At 49.5% G+C, this 20,478-nt stretch overlaps 1 protein-coding gene across 3 annotated transcripts; it reads right to left on the bottom strand.

Annotated features, from left to right (window-relative positions):
* Window positions 1–229: 229 nt before the first annotated feature.
* On the bottom strand, window positions 230–19,578 carry LOC123144532 (transcription factor E2FA). Of its 3 annotated transcripts, none has more exons than XM_044563727.1 (14): window positions 19,143–19,578; window positions 17,464–17,644; window positions 17,302–17,358; window positions 2,656–2,741; window positions 2,487–2,575; window positions 2,335–2,386; window positions 2,151–2,176; window positions 2,000–2,050; window positions 1,882–1,930; window positions 1,694–1,759; window positions 1,528–1,604; window positions 1,224–1,452; window positions 879–945; window positions 230–765 (listed from the first exon to the last, which is right to left on the bottom strand). In XM_044563727.1, exons 1-14 carry the CDS (start codon window positions 19,356–19,358, stop codon window positions 662–664), a joined length of 1,350 nt encoding a protein of 449 aa, XP_044419662.1. In that variant the 5' UTR covers window positions 19,359–19,578; the 3' UTR covers window positions 230–661. The 3 variants fall into 3 exon arrangements, with proteins under 3 accessions (XP_044419662.1, XP_044419660.1, XP_044419661.1); XM_044563725.1 differs by having other exon boundaries at window positions 2,151–2,203; window positions 19,143–19,577; XM_044563726.1 differs by having other exon boundaries at window positions 230–762; window positions 2,151–2,203; window positions 19,143–19,577.
* Between the last annotated feature and the right edge of the window lie 900 nt (window positions 19,579–20,478).

Below are 20,478 nucleotides of genomic sequence, written 5' to 3'. Positions count from 1 at the left end.
CTGGTTGTCCCTAAAGATTGAATGGAAACCGGAATTGGAACTGCTTAAGATGCTTACTGAAGCTAGAAACAGATTGGACATCATGTGCTACTAGGAAGCTCTTATTGCTGGGTATTAGGCTTCAGTGACATTAGCTTCAATGAACATTTTGGTTTAATCATAAAGAGAGCTAAACATAGTTTGGTGGAGGGCATGCAATCTTGGTTAGATCATTTGTGACATGCCCTTGTCTCACCCAACTCCACTTGTATTACCCCTTTGTATAAACTCCATTTATATAATGAAAGAGTCACAACAGGGGACTTCCCTACTGTTTTTGCTCAAAAAGATTCGTATTAATTCCCAAGAGAGCTACAGAGCCACTATTGCCTTCCAAATATACTCAGTTAGAGATAAAATAAAGCAGACACCGAATGTGCATAGCAGCCCGAATTCAAGGTGCAATATGCACATGGGTGCCTTTTCAACTGAAGGACGGGTGCCAGAACAAACAAGGCAGCAGACTGATAAGTTAGTTGGCACCAATCGTCTCCATAACAAACAGCAATTTCAGAACGGTGATCAGTCTGAACTTGCTGCCCTGATCTTTCCGTTTTGAAATCAGTATTTCCTGAAACAGCACTCCAGGAATTCCATATGTCAAGTTTTCACCGCCATGACCTTATGGTTGATCCATGCTTGGAACCTGCATCCGCGGACTATGATGTGCATGTGGGGTGCTAACATCTTCAGGTAAAAACACAGCGGTGTCCCACTGCACTTCTGCTATTTTCCATGTTAAGAACTTCAAGTTGAAATAATCACTACTTAGCATGTATATATTTCAAACATTAGTGAATAGCCTAATAAGGTTTAATGAATGATCAAACAAAGGATACGTGCAGTTTCCCACATGTCAGTAATACTAACGTCACCCTCTGTTAGGAGCCAGTAATCAGCATCAGTCTGCAAAATTGTGTAGCATTATAGTTCCGTCATGACCATTTTCGATATCTTTGCACAAGAGGAATATTACTATAGAGAAAAACTTACTGTATGCTTCTGCAAACTTAATAGTTAGTTTTACACATAGGATTTGCATGTGAGAGTTCAAGGAACAAAAAAGGTTAACAGAAAGAGCAGAACAAAAGTTTGTACAGTCATGCATAATGTTGTAACATTTTATTTGAATTTTATGATACAGGGGAAATTTTCGAAAATAAACTTGAGAAAACCGGACTTACATTAACATCTGAAGGGATTATCCTTGTCATCCCTCCATAATCATTTGAAGAACTAGGATCTTGTGGAGTATTCTGCCTGTGCTGAATAGTATATTCCACATTGATTGATTTGCTGCTTTGTGTAGCGTTTGTTGCATGTAAGTCTTCACAAGGTCCAGGTTTTGGGACATTTGTATGCCTTGGAGGTGTTGCAGCACCACCCAAATTCTCAAATCCATCGTCAAATTGACTAAAAATACAACAGGTTCTGATCAGGTAAAATTCAGTACAAATATTTAGCTCCACTACAGGAATGCAGCATTACCTAACTAAGTAAACATCTATTGGACCCAGGGTACTTCTTAATACGATTCTGTATCTCCTCTGGAGATAATCACCAGCCTGTATAGGGAGCAGATACACAAGAAGTCATTAATCAGTTCACAAAACCATTTGTGTGTGCAAATCTCCACTAATTTTACTAATCCTACCTCGTCAGGATCAGGTACTTCAAGTGTAGTACCATGAGGAGCTTTTATTGCAATTAGAGTTTCATTCTGAAAAGCCCGAAATACATGTTAACATACAGAATCACTGCTGTAGAAATACTGTAAAGTCAACTGCAAATGATAACAACTAACGTGTGACATTGTTCACCCATGTAAGTAGAGTAGCAGACCTGAAAGCAGGGTAATCCCTTGATATCATCTTCCGTCACATAGAGCCATCTAATGGACAAATGAAAGTCAGGTTTTATACATCATTCAACATTGACGCGACACAAGAAATACAATTACCTTTGACTGTTCTCATCTTCCGTTAACCCCCTTAGCTTTTCGCGCATATCACTGCAAAAAAAAAACAAGATTCCAGGTTATATCATGCTCAGATTGTATGTTTTGTAGAGAAGCCCAGAATTTGAAGTTTGTTGTTTGCAACACTACCAACCTTATACGCTCATCTAAGGCTTGCTCCTGCAAATTAAGATTTTCAACTTCTGTCTGAAAGAATAGGTTATACAATACTGAGCTTTGATATCCTTATCATAATATATCTCAAACAAAGTATTCAGGTGCGCGTAGAATTAATATGTCAATTTCAGTAGGAATAATGAATTCACATGAACAGATACCTGCAAACCTGAAAGGCCATTATCTAATTCCACTCCTGAATCATCCAAGCCCCTGTAATGTTTTGTGAGATTAGCTTTATATAACACACCAAGTGGTAAAGAAATAAGACTAAATGAAGGAAGACAAGTTCAAGAAAGGAAAATAGCATTACTTCCAACGAATTCTGTTTTTAAGTGTCTTTTCTATAAGACCAATTCCTTCGAGGACATTTGTGATGTCATATATGCGTCGCTTTTGAACCTGAATAGTAGGAAAAATATGTGAAATTTGTACCAATTGGAAGCAATTAAGTATCAGCTGCAGTGATAACAGTGTGTAACCTCTAGTGTTTCTGCAGCATTATTCAAATCTAGAATGCCATCCTCAGCTTGCTTCAGCAAATTGATGAACTTCTTTGTCAGAAGTCCTGAAGATGGATCAGGGTAGATATAAGTAACAGTGCACAGTAACATGGAACACAAATTAAGATGTAACCAAATCCTGGAAGATCCAAGTCTGCAAGATACATATGAATGTGGGGTCAGACTTATAGCCGTAGGGCCCACAACAATACAGCAGAGGAGCCACCATAGGAAGCGTAAGTAGCAGGGAGACTCGGTTTCCCTTAGCCTTCAGTTTGAGACAATTTTAATTAGTTAAAAGCTTCAGAGTCCGTTTAGAGAGAGAGAGAGTCCAGATTGTAATCAGTTTGGTTTTGGCTTGATGGCCAAGTTAGTTCGCCTATAAGAAGGGACTTAATCCGGTGAATAAAGCAAGTCAATTCAGAGCATTTTCTTTACCATAGCTGCCTAGAGTAATTATAAATTTGATTTCTTCCAATTTTGGTATTAGATACATTTAAGGTGCCTGAGGACGAGGTCCTCAACACCGATGCTGTAGCCCAGATCACAGAAATCTCTGATCAACTCAAAGCTTTTGTGGCCCACGGCACGGAGGATCAAGCACTCGCTTTCCTCAGCTCTGGTGGCTACAGTGGATTCTTTTGGGCGCCCGTCCCTACCCCAGCGCAGGACCTGGCGATGGCAGGGTCTTCTCTGGCACACCCGCAGGCCAGACCAGCACGACTTCACTGCACGCTCTCAGCCCACCATGAGGCACGTCCTGCCCACCCACCACCTCCACCCAGATTGCTTCAATCCACCTCCCAGCCGCCCACCAGACCTCCTACCAGCCTGTGCCCCAACCCAAGCCACACCGCTTATCCTGCGTACCACCAGCTGCTGCCACCACAGTACCATGTTCCTCCCTCAACCTACCCAGCAGCAACCCCTTTAATGGCTGGAAGCCGCCCTCCACCCAGCCTACAAAACAATGCCCCGCCTCTAACTTCCGTCCCACCATACCCTTATACTCATGTTGGCTCTGGCTCTAGTTCGGTCCTCGCTTCCATGATGAGGACATGACTACCTTGGATACAACCAAAAATATTGCATACATGCATATTTGTCAGGTGATTTCTAGTGCAAACTATTCAATAATCTATTTATGTTATCCAGAACAAAAATACTTCACACACTTTTGTGTTTTGTCTAATTGCAGGTGTATGGGACATTTGTACAATCCACATATGAAGATAAGGAAAAAGGAGAAGTTTAGGTTCTATTCAAAAAGTCCTCTCACGTCACTTTTGGGCCAAGAGAAGACAGAGTCCAAGTCTCTCACGTTCTGGATTCCGATTCGGACTGCACAGACATACCTGACTCAAAACGCCAACTTTTTCATACGGACTCCGAATTGGGTGATTCTTTTTTTGTTGGAAAGTAGATTCCGTCTTCTTTCCAACCTAATTGGATTCACCTTTAAATTCGTCCGGAGCATCGAGATATGGACGAAACAATCTGACGCTGTAGCGAAATCCGAGTCAAACAACAAATCCAAAGGTGTTGCATCACCTCCACTTGGGCCCATGAGCCTTGTACGACCTAGGGTTGGTTTTAGGCTGCCTTGGGACGTCCTCCCACCTCCTTGGCCGCCACCCCTTGCTCCTATATAAGTAGATCCATCTAGTAGCTTTTTCCTTGGGATTTGTTTAGTGAAAAGTTAGCCATTGCAACTTCATGTACTTTGTTTGTGTCCAACGACCAGACCAAGACCGCTTCCGGATCCCCACCTTTATCAATACTTCATCTATATTCGCAATATTCAGATTGCTTTATCATATTCTTGCTTGTTCTTCGATTGCTTGCAGGTTCTTCGATTGCTTGCAGTAATTCAATTGGGTTGGAAAGAGAACAAAATCTACTTTCCAACAAAAAAATAATCACCCAATTCGGAGTCCGTATGAAAAAGTTGTTGGCGTTTTGAGTCAGGTATGTCTGTGCAGTCCGAATCGGAATCCAGAACATGAGAGACTTGGACTCTATCTTCTCTTGGCCCAAAAGTGACGTGAGAGGACTTTTTGAACAGAACCTAAACTTCTCCTTTTTCCTTATCTTCATATGTGGATTGTACAAATGTTCCATACACCTGCAATTAGACAAAACACAAAAGTGTGTGAAGTATTTCTGTTCTGGATAACATAAATAGATTATTGAATAGTTTGCACTAGAAATCACCTGATAAATATGCATGTATGCAATATTTTTGGTCGTATCCAAGGTAGTCATGTCCTCATCATTCCACAAACTGGATTTCCCCACGTATGATGGCTCCATCGACCCCCTCAGTTGGCTCAACCGGTGCGACCAACTTTTCCAGGGTTAGCGCACACACGAGGTTGACAAAGTTTGGACAGCAGGGCGACGCTAAATTTTGGTACTCGTAGTTGGAGCGTGACTATGGCATGCCAACATGGGAGCGGTTCAAGGAGGCTTGCCACCTCAAGTTCGGGCCATCTCTTCACACATTTGCCCGCCTATCATCACCCCCTCGGTTGTTGACTACAGCAGCAAGTTCATGGCACTTCTCTGCCGTAACAGTGAGCTTTTTTCGCCAGCCCAGCAGTAGTTCCAGCACACCACAAGGTTGCCTGAGGGCCTTTGCCAAGACGGCGAGCTTCAGCAGCCATTGACCTCCACTCCGCTATTGCCTTCGCCAAGGCGAATGAGCAGCACCATCGTGCGCCTTCTTCGGCGCCAGTGTCACAGCCTCCTTGGACTCGTGTAGCAGCGCCTTGCGCCTAGTGCCCGGTCTTCCACGCCTTGTATTGCCCCTGCCCCAACTCCGGCATCAGCTACCCCGTCACCACCAGCACTTCTCCATCTCACTCCAGCCGAGTTTGCGGAACGGTGTCGTGAGACATCTGCTACAACTGTGATGAGCCTTATGTCCCGGGCCACCGGTGCGCCAAGCTTTTCTTCATCGAGGTTGACGACTTTGCTCCACATGACCTTAGCGACAAGGATGGATCAAAGTCCCCCACCCCCCATTCTCGTGCCATCACCGGCCTTTGGAGCCTTCACACGATGGACATAATGCAGTTGCGTGTCTGCATCAAGGACACGACATTCACTGCCTTGCTAGATACAGGCTTGACACAACTTGATCGACTCTAGTGCTCTACTGCCTACCAGCCTTACTCCCGAGGCAGACCCCGTCCTCCGTATGATGGTGACCAACAGTGATCAGGTCGCCGGTTCAGGACTCTGCCTATGACATTCCACTGCATATTGAAGGCTTGACATTCCACAACGACTGTTTCACCATTCTGCTCGGCAGCTTCGACACCATTCTTGGTGTCGACTGGCTCCGGAAGTTTGGGCCCATTTTTTGGGACTTTCATCGCTTTCACGTATCCTTCCACCTCCACAGCACCCATGTCACATGGTCCCCCCCCGGTCGTGCATACACTTTTTGAGACAGGATTCGGGACCCATGGATGATATGCTCGACGAGTTCGCCGACCTCTACTACGACGCTCCCACCGGCCAGGACCAAAGACCACCGCATTCGTCTGCTTCCCAACGCCACCCATGTTGTCGTGTGCCCATACCGGTATGTGCGGTTGCACAAAGACGAGCTCAAGCGGCAATGTGCCAATATGCTTCACCAAGGCCTTATCCGCACCAGCGACTCCGTTTTTTCTTCATCGGTCCTTCTCGTCAAAAAACATGATGGCTCCTGGCAATTTTATGTCGACTACTAGGCTTTGAATGAGCAGACTGTCAGAGATAAACTTCCCATCCTGGTGGTTGTCGAGTTGCTCAATGAACTCCATGGTGCTAGGCTCTTCACCAAGCTTGATCTATGCTCGGGGTATCATTAGGTGCACATGCACCCAAATGATTTCGCCAAGACAGCCTTCCGCACTAATGATGGCCACTATGAATTGGTTATGCCTTTTGGCTTAACCAACGCACCAGAAACTTTCCAGGCTCTCACGAACGAGATCTTGCAACCCTTCATTTGTCACATCGTCCTCATTTTGTTATGACATACTGATTTATAGCTCATCACAGTGAAAGCACCTATGAGCACCTACGCCACCTTGGTGTTGTCTTTCAACTCTTGCGGCAAACGTGTCCTTTTCCTTAAGCAAAGCAAGTGCACATTCAGCACCACAAGTGTGGCTCACCTAGGCCATGTCATCTCTGCTGCGATGGACGTAGACAAGGTGTGTGCAATAGTTGGCCGACTCCACTTTCAGTTTGGGCCTTGTGCGGTTTTCTCAGCAACAAGTTCATCAAGGACGTTGGACTGATCATCGCACATCCCACGCACCTACTCACCAAGGACATCTTCCGCTAGTGTGTCAAAGCTGAGCCCACCTTTCAAGAGCTCAAGTGCGCCCTCAGCAAAGGTGCAGTGTTGCATATGTCCAACTTTAACAACCGCTTCATCGTTGAATGCAACACCTCAGGGACATGATTCGGTGTGGTCCTGCATCAAGGCGTTGGTCCCCTAGCCTTCTTCAGCCGCCACATTGCCCCTCGCCATGCTAAACTGACTAGATATGAGCAGGAGCTCATAAGCCTGGTTCAGATTGTCCGCCATTGGCACCCATACCTGTGGGGTCACGCTTTCACCGTTTGCACCGACCACTACAGCCTGAAGTTCCTCCTCGACCAGCGACTCTAGACGATTCCGCGGCACCAACAGGCCAGCAAGTTGTTCAGATTTTCGGCACGTTTGGTTGGATTGCTTGGGTAGGCTATAGCTAAGCTAGCCCAGCTAGCTCAACTCAGCTTTGCCAGCCTTGCCTTGGGTGCCCGTTTGGTTATTTGCTTTTGCTGGAGTATAAAAATAAAGGCGTATGTTCCAGTACAAAACTACTCGTGCCATACACTCCGTAATGCATTAACTCCTGCCATAATTCTCCGTAATTAAAGTTCCACGTGGATTATTTTAGCGCCATGTGATTTTGCCGTCGAGAGCGAGCCAAATTGGCTCTCCCGGGCGAGCAAGGATTTCCTCGCCAGGCTACCTGGCGCTCAAAAGCGAGCTTATTTTAGGGAAACCAAACGCATATCCTAGCCCAGCGAGGCTATAACCGTTTTTGCCGTGAAACCAAATACACCCTTTATTTCACTGGTCAATACCGGCCAGGCTGAACATCGTCGCTGACGCCTTGTCCAGCCGTGAAGCCAACACTCTCCAACAATTTGTGCTTTGTCACTGCCGCTGTTTTCTATCTTCGACGATCTACAGGACGAGATCAACATCGCCCTGAAGCTCTTAGCCATGCGTGACGGCTGTTAAGGAGTATTAGTATTGGTCTAGGAGTCCTTATTAATCTATGTTTAGTTTCCTTGCACCTCAAGTCATGTGTAATATATATATGCCCCTTGGGCCTTCAATAAAGATAAGTTGCTTTCCTAACATGGTATTAGAGCCTAGGTTATTTTTTCGCACGCGCAACTCGTGCTTCCCGATCCAATCTCGCGCGGTCGCTGCTTCTTCTATCGCCCGACCGTCGCTGCTTATCTCTGTCGCATGTTCGCGTGCTGATTCTCTTTGTCTGGTTAACCACCATGTCCGACGCCCGTGACGGCTGCCTCAAGTCCCTCGATCCATACCGCGCCGCAGCTATTCTCACTTCCAGTGTTTTGCCTCGGTTTGCCTCCGACTTTATGGGCCTCGCTACCGCGTTTGCAATGTGGACATGTTTTTGCCAGCGCTATCAACCATCCGGTGATGCCTTGTATCTATTTGTGGTTCGCCAGGAGCATGCTCTTCAGCAGGGTGACTTCACTGTTGATGATTTCTACGCACAGAGTTCTGTCATTTGGCGCCATCTTGACTCCCTTCGCACTGCTGGTTGTCGTACTTGTCAGTGTTGCCAAGCTGTGCGGGCCGACTTGGAGTTTCATCGCGTCTATGAGTTCTTGTCTCGACTTCGTCCAAAATTTGAGCCACGGCGCGCTCAGTTGTTTGCCCGTGGTCGTATTACTCTTATGGAGGCGCTTTCTGAGATTCGGGCTGAAGAGACTCACCTACGTGGTGCCGGTTTACTTGCGGTTCCCTCTGTGCTTGCTGCTCAAACTTCTACTACACCGCCTCTTTCACGCTCAAGTGCTCTGCCACTCCTGCCCACTTCTCCTAGTGGCGAGGGCCGCTCTCGTTCTCACTGCGGCTACTGCAATAAGGATGGTCATCCCGAGTCTGAATGCTTTCTGAAGAAGCGGCACATGTGCCAGGGGCGCATATCTTCTTCGGAGACTTGTGCTTCTATTCCGACCCCTTCAGCAGTGTCCTTAACTGAGCAGGATATTGTGCGACTTAAGCGTCTACTTGCAGCTTCGGGTTCTTCTTCACCAGGTTCTGCCGGTCTTGTTGTTGACTCTTCTAGCTTAGAGAGACCACCCTCTTCACAGTCAGGAGCACAACACGGGAGCTCAGCTTGGCCCTCTTCACAGCCAGGAGCACAACACGGGAGCTCTGCTTGGCCCTCTTCACAGCCAGGAGCACAACACGGGAGCTCTGCTTGGCCCTCTTCACAGTCAGGAGCGCAACACGGGAGCTCTGCTTGGTCTTGGCCCTCGCCACCATGATTTTTTCTTTCGATGCCATCGTATCTAGTTCATGTGTTTTTTTTAGCTTCCTAGTTTCTATAATTTCCGCTGCGTCCACCAAATCCGTTCATATTTTGTGTTTTCTCATGTCATGTGAGTCCACCATACCTATGTCCGTCAGCCTTTTTCTGGTCATTGTCCTGTTAGACCTTTCAGCCTGAGCATTTCATAGTTGTGGATGACACTAGGAGAGTTGGGACAATTTTCGTTGGTTTATTTCTCACACAAATGCCATTGCCAACCTGAGGGGTTGGGGATACATACTTATAGGCTGCTAGCCAGCCAAGCATATGCTAAGATGCTAGTCTAAGATGCTGCTAAGATGCCAGTCTAAGATGCTAGTCTAAGATGCTATCCTAACTGCCAGTCCTTGATGGTCAGGGATTCTATCCTAACTGCCACAAGGACCATGTGCTGCAGCCAAAGGACCATGTGCTGCAGCCCCACAAAGACCTTAGTACATAGACTTATCCATCATTCTCCCCCTAAGTCTTGTACGTCGTTTTGTGGGAGGGTTGAATCATCCGGATCCTGGAGCAGAGTTCGAGGAACTTGATCCTCCCAAGAGGCTTGGTGAGCAGGTCTGCGAGCTGGTCCGTGGTGTTGATGTAGCTTGCCTCGATGCTCCCTTCTTCCACACAGCTGCGGATGAAGTGGTACCTCAGTCGGATGTGCTTGCTCCGTTCGTGGAAAACAGGGTTCTTTGCCAGGGCCAGGGCGGACTTGCTGTCCACCAGGAGCTGCACCGTTCTGGTGTCTCGGACGAGGAGATCACCAAGCAGTCGAGCGAGCCAGAGCGCCTGAGTGCAGGTGGTGGAGGCCGCTATGTACTCAGCCTCACAGCTGGACAGGGCCACCACCTGCTGCTTGACTGATTGCCAGCTCACGAGACACTTGCCGAGGAAGAAGAGGATCCCGCTCGTGCTCTTGCTGGTGTCGATGTCGCCGGCGTGGTCGCTGTCGCTGTATCCGACAAAGTGTGCCGCCCCCGGACACCTAGGGTAGTGGAGGCCGTGGTCGAGGGTCCCTGCTACATAGCGGACGATCCTCTTCACTGTCTGCTGGTGCTCCGTCGTCGGTCGCTCCATGAACCGACTGACATAGCCGACGGAGAATGCCAAGTCCGGCCGTGTGTGGGCGAGGTAGCGAAGGCTCCCCACAAGGCGTCGGTACTGCGTAGCATCCACTTCCTCCGCCTTGCTGTCACGGCTCAGTTTCAGCCTCTCCTCCATCGGAGTGAGAGCTGGGTGATAGTCGGTGAGCCCAGCTAGCTCAACGATGCGCTTGGCGTAGGCGGACTGTCGAAGCGCGATCCCGGAGTGATCCTGGTGCACCTCAATCCCAAGATAGAAGGAGAGGAGCCCCAGATCACTCATCTGGAAGGTGGCCTTCATGTCTTCCTTGAACGCTGCCACCTCTACATCTTTGGTGCCGGTAATCACCAAGTCGTCAACATAGACGCCCACCAGCAGGGCGTTTCCTCCACTGCCCCGTCGGTAGACTTATTTAGAACTTCAAGCGTTCAAGGCAAGGTTGTGCAATCTCTCGTACGTGCGAGAAAAGGGCTTATTTACTACTTTTTATCGATCAATGGTCCACCGGTCCCATCCAATGAGTGGTATCTGAGTATCATAGTATCATAAGAAAGTTCATTTGTACACGCCGCCTCATGCGGGCTTTGCTCGAATCCCATCTTCTTTAGCGTGGAGTCCAGCTTGGCGTTCCACGCCCTAGGTGCCTGCCGTAGGCCATAGAGAGCCTTGCGCAGGCGGAGTACCTTGCCCTCCTGGCCAGGGATCGCAAATCCCGGTGGCTGATGCACGTAGACTTCCTCCTTCAAGTCGCCGTTGAGGAATGCCGACTTGACATCCATGTGATGGACATGCCAGCCCTCCTGGGCAGCTAGCGCGAGGAGAAGTCGCACAGACTCCATCCGTGCCACGGGAGCGAAGGCGTCGTCGAAGTCGACTCCTTCCTGCTGCAAGAAGCCTCGGGCCACCAAGCGAGCCTTGTGCTTGATGATGGCGCCGGCTCCATCCCTCTTCGGCTTGAACACCCACTTAAGGGTGATTGCGCGGTGACCATGAGGGAGGTCAGCGAGCTCCCAGGTGCGGTTTTGCTCGACCGCATCCATCTCCAACTGCATCGCGGCGCGCCATGCCGCGTCTCTCTCGGCCTCTGCAAAAGACCGTGGTTCGCCGTCTTCACACGCGAGTTGTAGCTGCGCCTCCAGGTCACGTGGCACCAGTCCCGGCACCGGCTGGTCGCCGAGTAGATCTTCCATCGTACGATACCGCAGCGGTTCGCCGCCATAATACGCGTCAATCCGCTCCTCGTCGTGAGTGAGCGGAGAAGCGAACTTCGTCGGGTTGTGCTCTGCGTGAGCTGGTGCTGATGAAGATGAGCCCGGGGTGGTGACTGCCGGGGCTGGAGTGTGCGGCCTCGCCGGTTGTGGTGCCGTCGGCGTAGCAGGCACCGGAGTCGATGTGGTTTTGGGGGCCGGGGTAGGCGTGCCCGGCGAAGAGGAGCTGGTTGCTCCCCCGGCTTCCTTGAAGTGGGCGTACTCGACAATGAAGTCGTCATACGTCGGCGTCGAGCCGTCATCCACCGCCTTGTCCCATTGCCACCCTCGCCCTTCATTGAACACGACGTCTCGCGCCGTGCGCACACGCTGTGTCTTTGGGAAGGATGCGGTAGGCCTTTGAGCCCTCCGCGTAGCCGATGAAGACTCCCGGAGTGCTCCTTTCGTCGAGCTTGCCGATGTGGCCGAGCTCCTTGGCGAACGCAAGGCAGCCAAAGACCCGCAAGTGGGAGACCGCCGGCTTCCGCCCATGCCAGGCCTCGTACGGTGTCCTGCCGTCGAGTGCCTTGGTAGGCGAGCGGTTGAGGATGTAGACGGCTGTTAGCACCGCCTCTCCCCAAAAGACAGCCGGCATCCCTCTCTGCTTGAGGAGAGCCCGAGCCATCCCCACAACCGTCTGGTTGCGCCGCTCGACGACGCCGTTTTGCTGCGGGCTGTACGGCGCGGAGTAGTGGCGCTGGATGCCCTCATCAGCGCAGTACGACGCGAGCGTGAATTCGCCGCCGTTGTCAGTGCGCAACACGCGCAATTTGCGGCCGCTCTCCGCCTCCACACCAACCTGCGCGCGCCTGATGGCGTCCACCGCCTCTCCCTTACTGCCGAGGATCATCACCCACATGTAACGGGAGAGATCGTCGACGAGCAGCAGGAAGTAGCGTCGACCTCCTGGTGTGGCTGGCGTCACCGGGCCGCACAGGTCTCCGTGCACGAGCTCCAGCCTCTCCTTGGCCCGAAAACCCGCCTGTTGGGGAAAGGGGAGTCGTCTCTGCTTCGTCATCACGCAGATGTCGCAGAACTGCTCCACATGGTCGAGGCATGGCAGGCCTCGCACCATCTCCTTGGCACTTAGACGCTTCAGGGCCTCAAAATGAAGGTGCCCAAAGCGCTCATGCCATTGCCACGCCTCGTCGTCCCGACGGACAGCGAGACAGACCGGTTGTGCCACCTGCACATCAAGGACGTAAAGTCGATTTCCACCTCTGGGTACCTTGGCGAGAAGGCGACCCTGGCGATCCCAGATGCGTAGGACCCCATGCTCAATCAGCACGCGTGAGCCGTTCTCATCCAACTGTCCCAAGCTGATGATGGAGTTCCTTAGCGCGGGGATGTAGTAGACACCGGTGAGCAGCCGGTGCTCTCCCGTCTTGGTGGTGAAGATGACGGAGCCGACGCCCTTAATTTCCACGGCGGAGGCATCCCCAAACTTGACGGAGCCTCACGCGTCGGAGTCGAGCTCGGCGAAGAACTCCCTTCGACCGGTCATGTGGTGGGTGGCGCCAGTATCGAGGCACCACCCCTCAGTCTTGTCCTTCCCGGAGCCATCGCCGAGAAGAGCGTGTGCTTTTGGCTCGTCGAGGTGGAGGGGAGCCTTTGCGACTGGTGTCGCTGAAGATAGCTCGATGCTTGCATGCGCCATGAACAGAGCCGTCTCCTCCTCCTTCGCCTGTGCGACGTGAGCCTGGCCTTGTCGTGGTTGTCGACACTCATTGGCCCAATGGCCAAGCCGGCCACAGTTGTGACAACTGTTATCCTGTGCCGGCTTGGGCTTGCCAGCAGCGCCGTCCTTGGCGCCTCCGCGGGCGTCATCTTCGGCACGTCCTTGTGCCTTGCCCGGGGGGCCTCTTCGCGCCTTGCGCTGCTTGCCACGCTTGCGGCCGCCCGTCGTGGAAGAAGGCTCCCCCTTCTTCCTGTCACCAAGGCTGGGATCCCACTGCTCCCGAGTTAGGAGCAACTTCCCACCGGTGGTGATGGGCCCCGAGGGAGGCTGTGGCTCGTCGGTGTCGACGACCTTGAGACGGCCTATCGCCTCCTCGATCGTCATCGTGGAGAGGTCCAGCAACGACTCGATCGAGCGAGCCATCTGCTTGTACTTCTCGGGAATGCACCGAAAAAGCTTCTCGACAGCTCTCTCCTCGGTGTAGGTGGCATCGCCAAACTTCACCATCTTCTGCAGCAGAGTGTTGAGACGGAGAGCAAAGTCATCAACGTCCTCACCTGGCTTGAAGCCCAGGTTCTCCCACTCCTTACGAAGTGCCTGCAGGGTGGACTTGCGAGCACGGTCGCTGCCGATGCGTGCTGCGGCGATGGCGTCCCAAGCCTCCTTGGCAGTCCGCTTGTTGGAAAGCGAGAACTGCATCTCAGGCGGGACTGCGGCGATGAGGGCGTCCAGCGCCCGTCGATCCTCTAGGTGGTCGACGTTGCTGTCCTAGACTGCCTCCCACATGCGCCGCACCTGGAGCCTGACCTTCATGATCCCGGCCCACTCGACGTAGTTGGTTTTAGTGAGGGTAGGCCACCCAACACTGGGACCAACATCCCTGACCACAGTCCGGACCTCGTAGAGGCCGCGGTCCTGGTCGTTGCAACCGCCGTCGCGGTGCGCGCCTCCACCTGGAGCGCGGGCGTGCTCGGCTGCCCACTGCGCCGTCCGCTCCTGCGCCACTTTGGCGCGATCTACGTCGGCGCCGTCGTCCGCAGGCGCGGAGCTGCTGGAGCTGCCGGAGCCGCCGCGAAGTGCCTTGGCATCCGCCGTAGCCTCACGGGCTGCTTATGCTGCTGCTGCTGCTTCTACCTCCGCCCTGGCTGCTTCTACCTCCGCTCTGGCTGCTGCCAGCTCCGCTGCAGCCAGCCTCGACACCCTTGCCGCCGCAGCAGCTGCTGCTACAGCCGCTCGCTCACGCTCCTCTGCCACGGCGCGCTCGGCCTCCTGCCGGCGCCGCATGCTCGAGGTAGCCGTGTGCTGAGAGCAACCTGCAGACATGGCTCGCCGCAGGGGGGCTGTTGCGTGAAGAGGAGGCTGCTGTTGCCGAGCCGCTGCTCGACAGTCCAGAGGGAGGGAGGTAACCAGAGGCAGACGGAGCAGCTGCTGCTACCGACTTGGGCTGCTCAGCTCCCGATGAGGGAGGTAAGCACGAAATGCTCAGGGTACAAGATAACCTGGCTCTGATACCACTTGTTAGACCTTTCAACCTGAGCATTTCATAGTTGTGGATGACACTAGGAGAGTTGGGACAATTTTCGTTGGTTTATTTCTCACACAAATGCCATTGCCAACCTGAGGGGTTGGGGATACATACTTATAGGCTGCTGGCCAGCCAAGCATATGCTAAGATGCTAGTCTAAGATGCTGCTAAGATGCCAGTCTAAGATGCTAGTCTAAGATGCTATCCTAACTGCCAGTCCTTGATGGTCAGGGATTCTATCCTAACTGCCACAAGGACCATGTGCTGCAGCCCCACAAAGACCTTAGTACATAGACTTATCCATCAATCCTCTGTATAGGATTTCTGTGGCCTCTCTTTGCATTGTTGATCTATGCCCATTCTCTTGCCGCCGAGCTTCTTTCGCCGTCGGTTTTCATAGGCCATGATTCTTTAAGCAATGCTTCATTCTTTTGATGTGCCATCTTCTTTCGACAACCCATCTTCTCTTGATACTTCTATTGTATCTTCTATCGATGCGGTGTCTTCCTCTGATGTGCCATCTCTTCGTTATCCCCTTTGGCGACTCGACAGGTTTTGAAGACTCTTCATGCTACAACGACACTCTCAAGACACGGATTTGGATTATCATTTATTTTTTAGTATTACACATCTTCAAATGCAATGCTATTGCATACGCTTTGCATTTGAGGGGGGGTGTTAAGGAGTATTAGTATTGGTCTAGGAGGCCTTATTAATCTATGTTTAGTTTCCTTGCACCTCAAGTCATGTGTAATATATATATGCCCCTTGGGCCTTCAATAAAGATAAGTTGCTTTCCTAACAACAGCATCTTAGCAGGCAAGCTAGCGGCCCAATGGAGTTGTGCGGACAACTTGATCCTCCATGGACGTCGAGTACATATTCTGGAGACGTCCCTGACATTGGTTGCAATCCTCAAGCACACCAGCGTGGCTCATGAGGGTGTGCAAAAGACACTACATCGCCTCTGCGCTGACTTCCATGTGTTGTGTGATCGTCACCTAGTAGCCGATCTGGTGCGTGTACTTGTTCCATGTACCAGCGCAACAAGACAGAGACCCTTCACCCTGTTGTCCTACTTGAGCCCTTGATGGTTCCCTCCTCTACATGAGAGGATATCTCTATGGATTTCTTGGAGGCCCTGCCGTGCATGCATGGCATGTCTGTGATTCTCTCCGTCATCGATCGCTCCTCCAAGTATGCACACTTCATCCCGCTGCAACATCCCTATACCGCTAGTTCATTGACACGCGTGTTCTTTGAGGGCATTGTACGCCTTCATGGTCTTCCACAGTCAATTATGAGCGACCAAGATCCTATGTTCACCCGCGCTTTTTGGCAGGAATTGTTGAAATTGTCCTGTGTTCGGCTACACATGAGTTCAGCTTTCCATCCGCAGTCCGATGAACAAACTGAGGTGGTCAACAAGGTCATTGCCATGTATCTCTGTTGCTTAACAGGAGATCAACCGCGTCGCAGGCTGAAGTAGTTTTCGTGGGCAGAATACTGCTATAATACATCACACAACTCCTCACAACGTGCTACATCTTTTGAAGTAGTTTATGGGCATTCTCCGCCTTGTCTTCGTGACTCTAGTCCTGACAATTCCCAAGTGGCAGCTGTTGACACAGCCCTTCAGGACCGTGATTCTTCCTCCACGATGTGTGTGAGCATCCACTTCAGACCCAACAACAGTCCAAAGGTCCAAGCACTACTATGGCAGTAGGCATCAAGAGCTCTCCTTTGACACCAGCGAGTGGACATGCCTTCTCCTTCAGCATCGGCCGGCAGCGTCTCTACCAGCAGGGCAAGTTGGCGCCGCGTTTCTACAGGCCATTTCAGGTACTTGAGCACATCGGCTCAGTCGGGTACAAACATGCCCTCCCTGTTGGTACACATTCACTAGAAGTGCACCATGTCAGCCTGTTCAAGAAGTTCCACAGGGATCCCCCCCTCTGCCACAACTCTTTGTGCTGCCTGAGATTGAGCATGGTCATGTCGCGCCTGCCCCTGCCAAAGTTCTTCGTGCAAGCCTACGTAGTGGTGTCAAGCAGGTCTTAGTCCAATGGTGGGTACTTCTGAAGATGACACAACCTGGGAGCCGTTTGACGAGTTCGCTACTCATTTTTCCCTCCTTCCAGCTCGAGGGCGAGCTATTTTTCAAGAAGGGGAGTGATGTTATGTGGGGCCAGACTTATAGCTGTAGGGTCAAATCTAATTAGCTAAAAACTTCATAGTCTGATTAGATAGAGAGAAAGAGTCCAGATTGTAATCAGTTTAGTTTTGCCTTGATGGGCAAGTTAGTTCTCCTATAAGAAGGGACTTAATCGCGATAAAAAAAGCAAGCCAATGCAGAGTATTTACTTTACCATAGCTGCCTAGAGTAACTAGAAATTCGAGTTTTTCCAGAATGCTGAATTGTAACATCTCATCCTAAAACAAAATCATATAGATGGAGAGTATTGTCATCACCTAACGAACTGTCATAGCGGCAAGTACCAGCAGGAGTTGATGGATTGAGTGGTGAGCCTGTACATGAAAAGATGTGCATGTTTAATCTTTTGCTGCCTGAATAAATAGGCAAAAAAGAGTTTGGACTTCAGAGCAAATGGCACTCAAGAAGTTTTCACTTACCAACATTTGGTGTAGGTGTCTGAGGCCCAGCTTTATTGTTCTTAGTCTTTGATTTAGAATTCTTAACAGCTTTTCCGGACACTGGGGTGAGTAGCGGATTGCCAGTAACTCCAGTAGTGACAATCATACAGTCACTCGACTCAGCCGCATTATTTTCTTCACGTGTGGCTTTTCTTTTTAGCTGCAGAAGAGGGGACTTGTTTTATATGATGGTAAGACAGACTAGCTGACGTCTGGCAAGGATGTCTATCATTAACTATTTCAGTTTTTGGAGAAAATGCATCAGCTCAATCACATACAAAATCCAATGACCTGACAGCAGAATTCCTGGATGTAACCTAGAAGACACACAAAGAACTAGGAGTAACTGGCATCTCCATAATGGTACTATATCATTTTATTGCACAATTGAACCTAATTTAATACACTTAGAATCCATTGTGCAGTGGTATTGCAATGACAGAAATCGCATGTGAAAACATAAGTGTATTGCGAAACGAGTAAACAGCTTGTATGTATTTGCAGCAAACAATTAGGATAAAAGATACCAGCATAAGAATTATTCAACAGCAATGACAGCCAAAATAGTTGCCTACGTTGTGTGATAATCCTACACCAAATTAGTTCATTAGATTCAGAGTATTTATAAAACATTGAAACAGTGTAGCCTATGACTAGTTGAAGCTTTGACCTAACTTTATTCAGTTGAGGGCAATAAAATGTACACCCTCCGTTGCACAATATAAGATCGTTTTTCAAGCTAACATAGCTTGAAGCTTGAAAACCGATCTTATATTGTACTACATGATAATTATCTCCCTTCAGAGCATTATGCATGTCTTCAACAGTTGCACTCATCTGGTAGTTCGAGCTTGCACAGAATCAGGTATAAGCGGCAAATGGAACTCAGCTGCTCCTCACTGTTACTTGCTGAAACTTGTTCAGTTGATGATATTATATTATTCTTAAACTGTTCAAGGTGCTAGACAGTAGACACACATGTTTCATCCACCATACAGGCTGCAGAGAAGGGTTGAACCCAAAACATACATACCAACATAAAGCGATGAATCATTTCTGTTCGAGCTCAAAGGAGTTTTTGCAGAGCAAGAATACATATAAATTGCGGTTCAACCAATTCTTACTGCCAGCCATGTCATGCGGAAGCAGTTGGCAAGTACGTATTAATGAGGCTATATATTATTACCATATGTTGCCTAAGTATCTGTTTATTCAGGACCTCGCTGCAGGCAACATGTACAGGTGACAGAACTCTTCCTCTTTGTACCATTGACGAATTGACATGAAACTTACCCAGCGTTCCAATTCTTGCTGTGGCACGACAACATGACATGAATATTTATTTTGTCGATCCACGTCACTCAATTAACATAGTCCATGTTTATCTAACATGTAAACAATTGTAGGCACTGGGCATTCAAGCTTCCGAAAACAGAGACAACTTTGGGGAGGACAAGAAATTGAGAAAAAAAATGAATCTGCAAGTGGATCCTTCAGATACACTCAAATCAGCACATACACCCAACAAAACCCGCAAGCTCAGAAACCATTTGGTGTCTACAAAAACAGCTCAAATCACACACAAGCTCAGCAACACCCGCAAAAAATTAGGAGAAACGAATAAATCGAGAGCTCCTTGTGGAGCAGAAGTATCTCACCTGCGTCCGGATAACAAGCCCCTCATCAATATCGCCGCCAACACCACCGGCGCCGATGCCGCCGGAGCCGGTGGCAGAAGGGGTAGTCGGCGCATGAAAGCGGTGGTAGTCGTCGGGTGAGGCGAAGGGAGGCCGCGACGGCGTGGAGAACACCGGGGGCGGGCGCAGCGACTGCAGGATTTTCTGCGCAGCCGGCGGCCTGCCGCCACCCGACATAAGCCCGATCTCGCGATCGCGCGCTGCGGGACCCCCGACTCCCGGGAGCGATGGGCGTCTTCGGCTTCAGAGAAGGCAGGAGGGCATCGGGGGGGCTCGCCGGAGATAGGGTTCCCGTGGCGGCGGCGGCGGCAGGAGGTAGGTGGGTGGGGTTAGGGAGGTGGGAAAGGAGGGGAATAGAGGGAGAGAGAAGGGGGGAAGGGGGGACGAAAGAGAAAGAGAGCAGAAAACGAGGGAAGGAGGGAGGGAAATTAAGGCGTTTGGGGGTATCGTCGGGGTTGGATATGGAGGGAACCCATTAAGCAGGCTGAATTTCGAATGGGCCACTTCCGTCCGCAACACCACCATCGGCACGATCTCCTTCTTCCTCAATTTTGCCCTTCCATGTTTACTACTCCCTCGTCTCAAAATTCTTGTCTTAAATTTATATAAATACGGATATATCAAGTCACATTTTAGTATTAGATACATCCATATCTAGACAAATGTAAGACAAAAATTTTGGGACGGAGGGAGTACTACTTAGGAATTACTTGTCGCATAAATCAATTTTGCCCTTCCATGTTTACTACTACTCCGGAATTACTTGTCGCATAAATGGATGAAAATAGATGTATCTAGAATTAAAATACATCTAGATGCATTCATTTCAACGACAAGTATTTTCAGACGGTGGGGGTATCTTTTTCTCAAATGATAAGTGACACACATGTGATATGAAATGGCATGGTCCAAACGCTTTCATTATCATTTATTTTCCCACGTCAAGCAGATCGACAGATCGTCAAACAGATGACATTGGTGGATTTTTTTTGGTTTGTCAGACATAAAAATATTTTATCTTTTAAATAAAAAAGTGATTAAAAATTATGTCAACTTTAGTTTATAAATCATGACAATTTTAGTGTTTTGACCATGGCAATTCTAGTATTTTGACCATGAAAATTATTTTTTGTATGAACCATGGCAAAATTTATGCATGTATCATGGTAAATTTAAGTAATTCCTCATGGCAATTTTATTTTCTGGTTCATGGCAGATTTGAGCCATTGAATATGCATTTTTAAAGTAATTGATGACGGATTTCTTTTTAATTGTGAACCATGTCAAAATTATTTCA

This window comes from Triticum aestivum, chromosome 6D (genome assembly GCF_018294505.1).
Source record: "Triticum aestivum cultivar Chinese Spring chromosome 6D, IWGSC CS RefSeq v2.1, whole genome shotgun sequence".
NCBI classification, from domain to species: Eukaryota; Viridiplantae; Streptophyta; class Magnoliopsida; order Poales; family Poaceae; genus Triticum; species Triticum aestivum.
The sequence above is the reverse complement of the archived record's forward strand: the minus strand, read 5'-3'. Positions and strand labels throughout refer to the sequence as shown.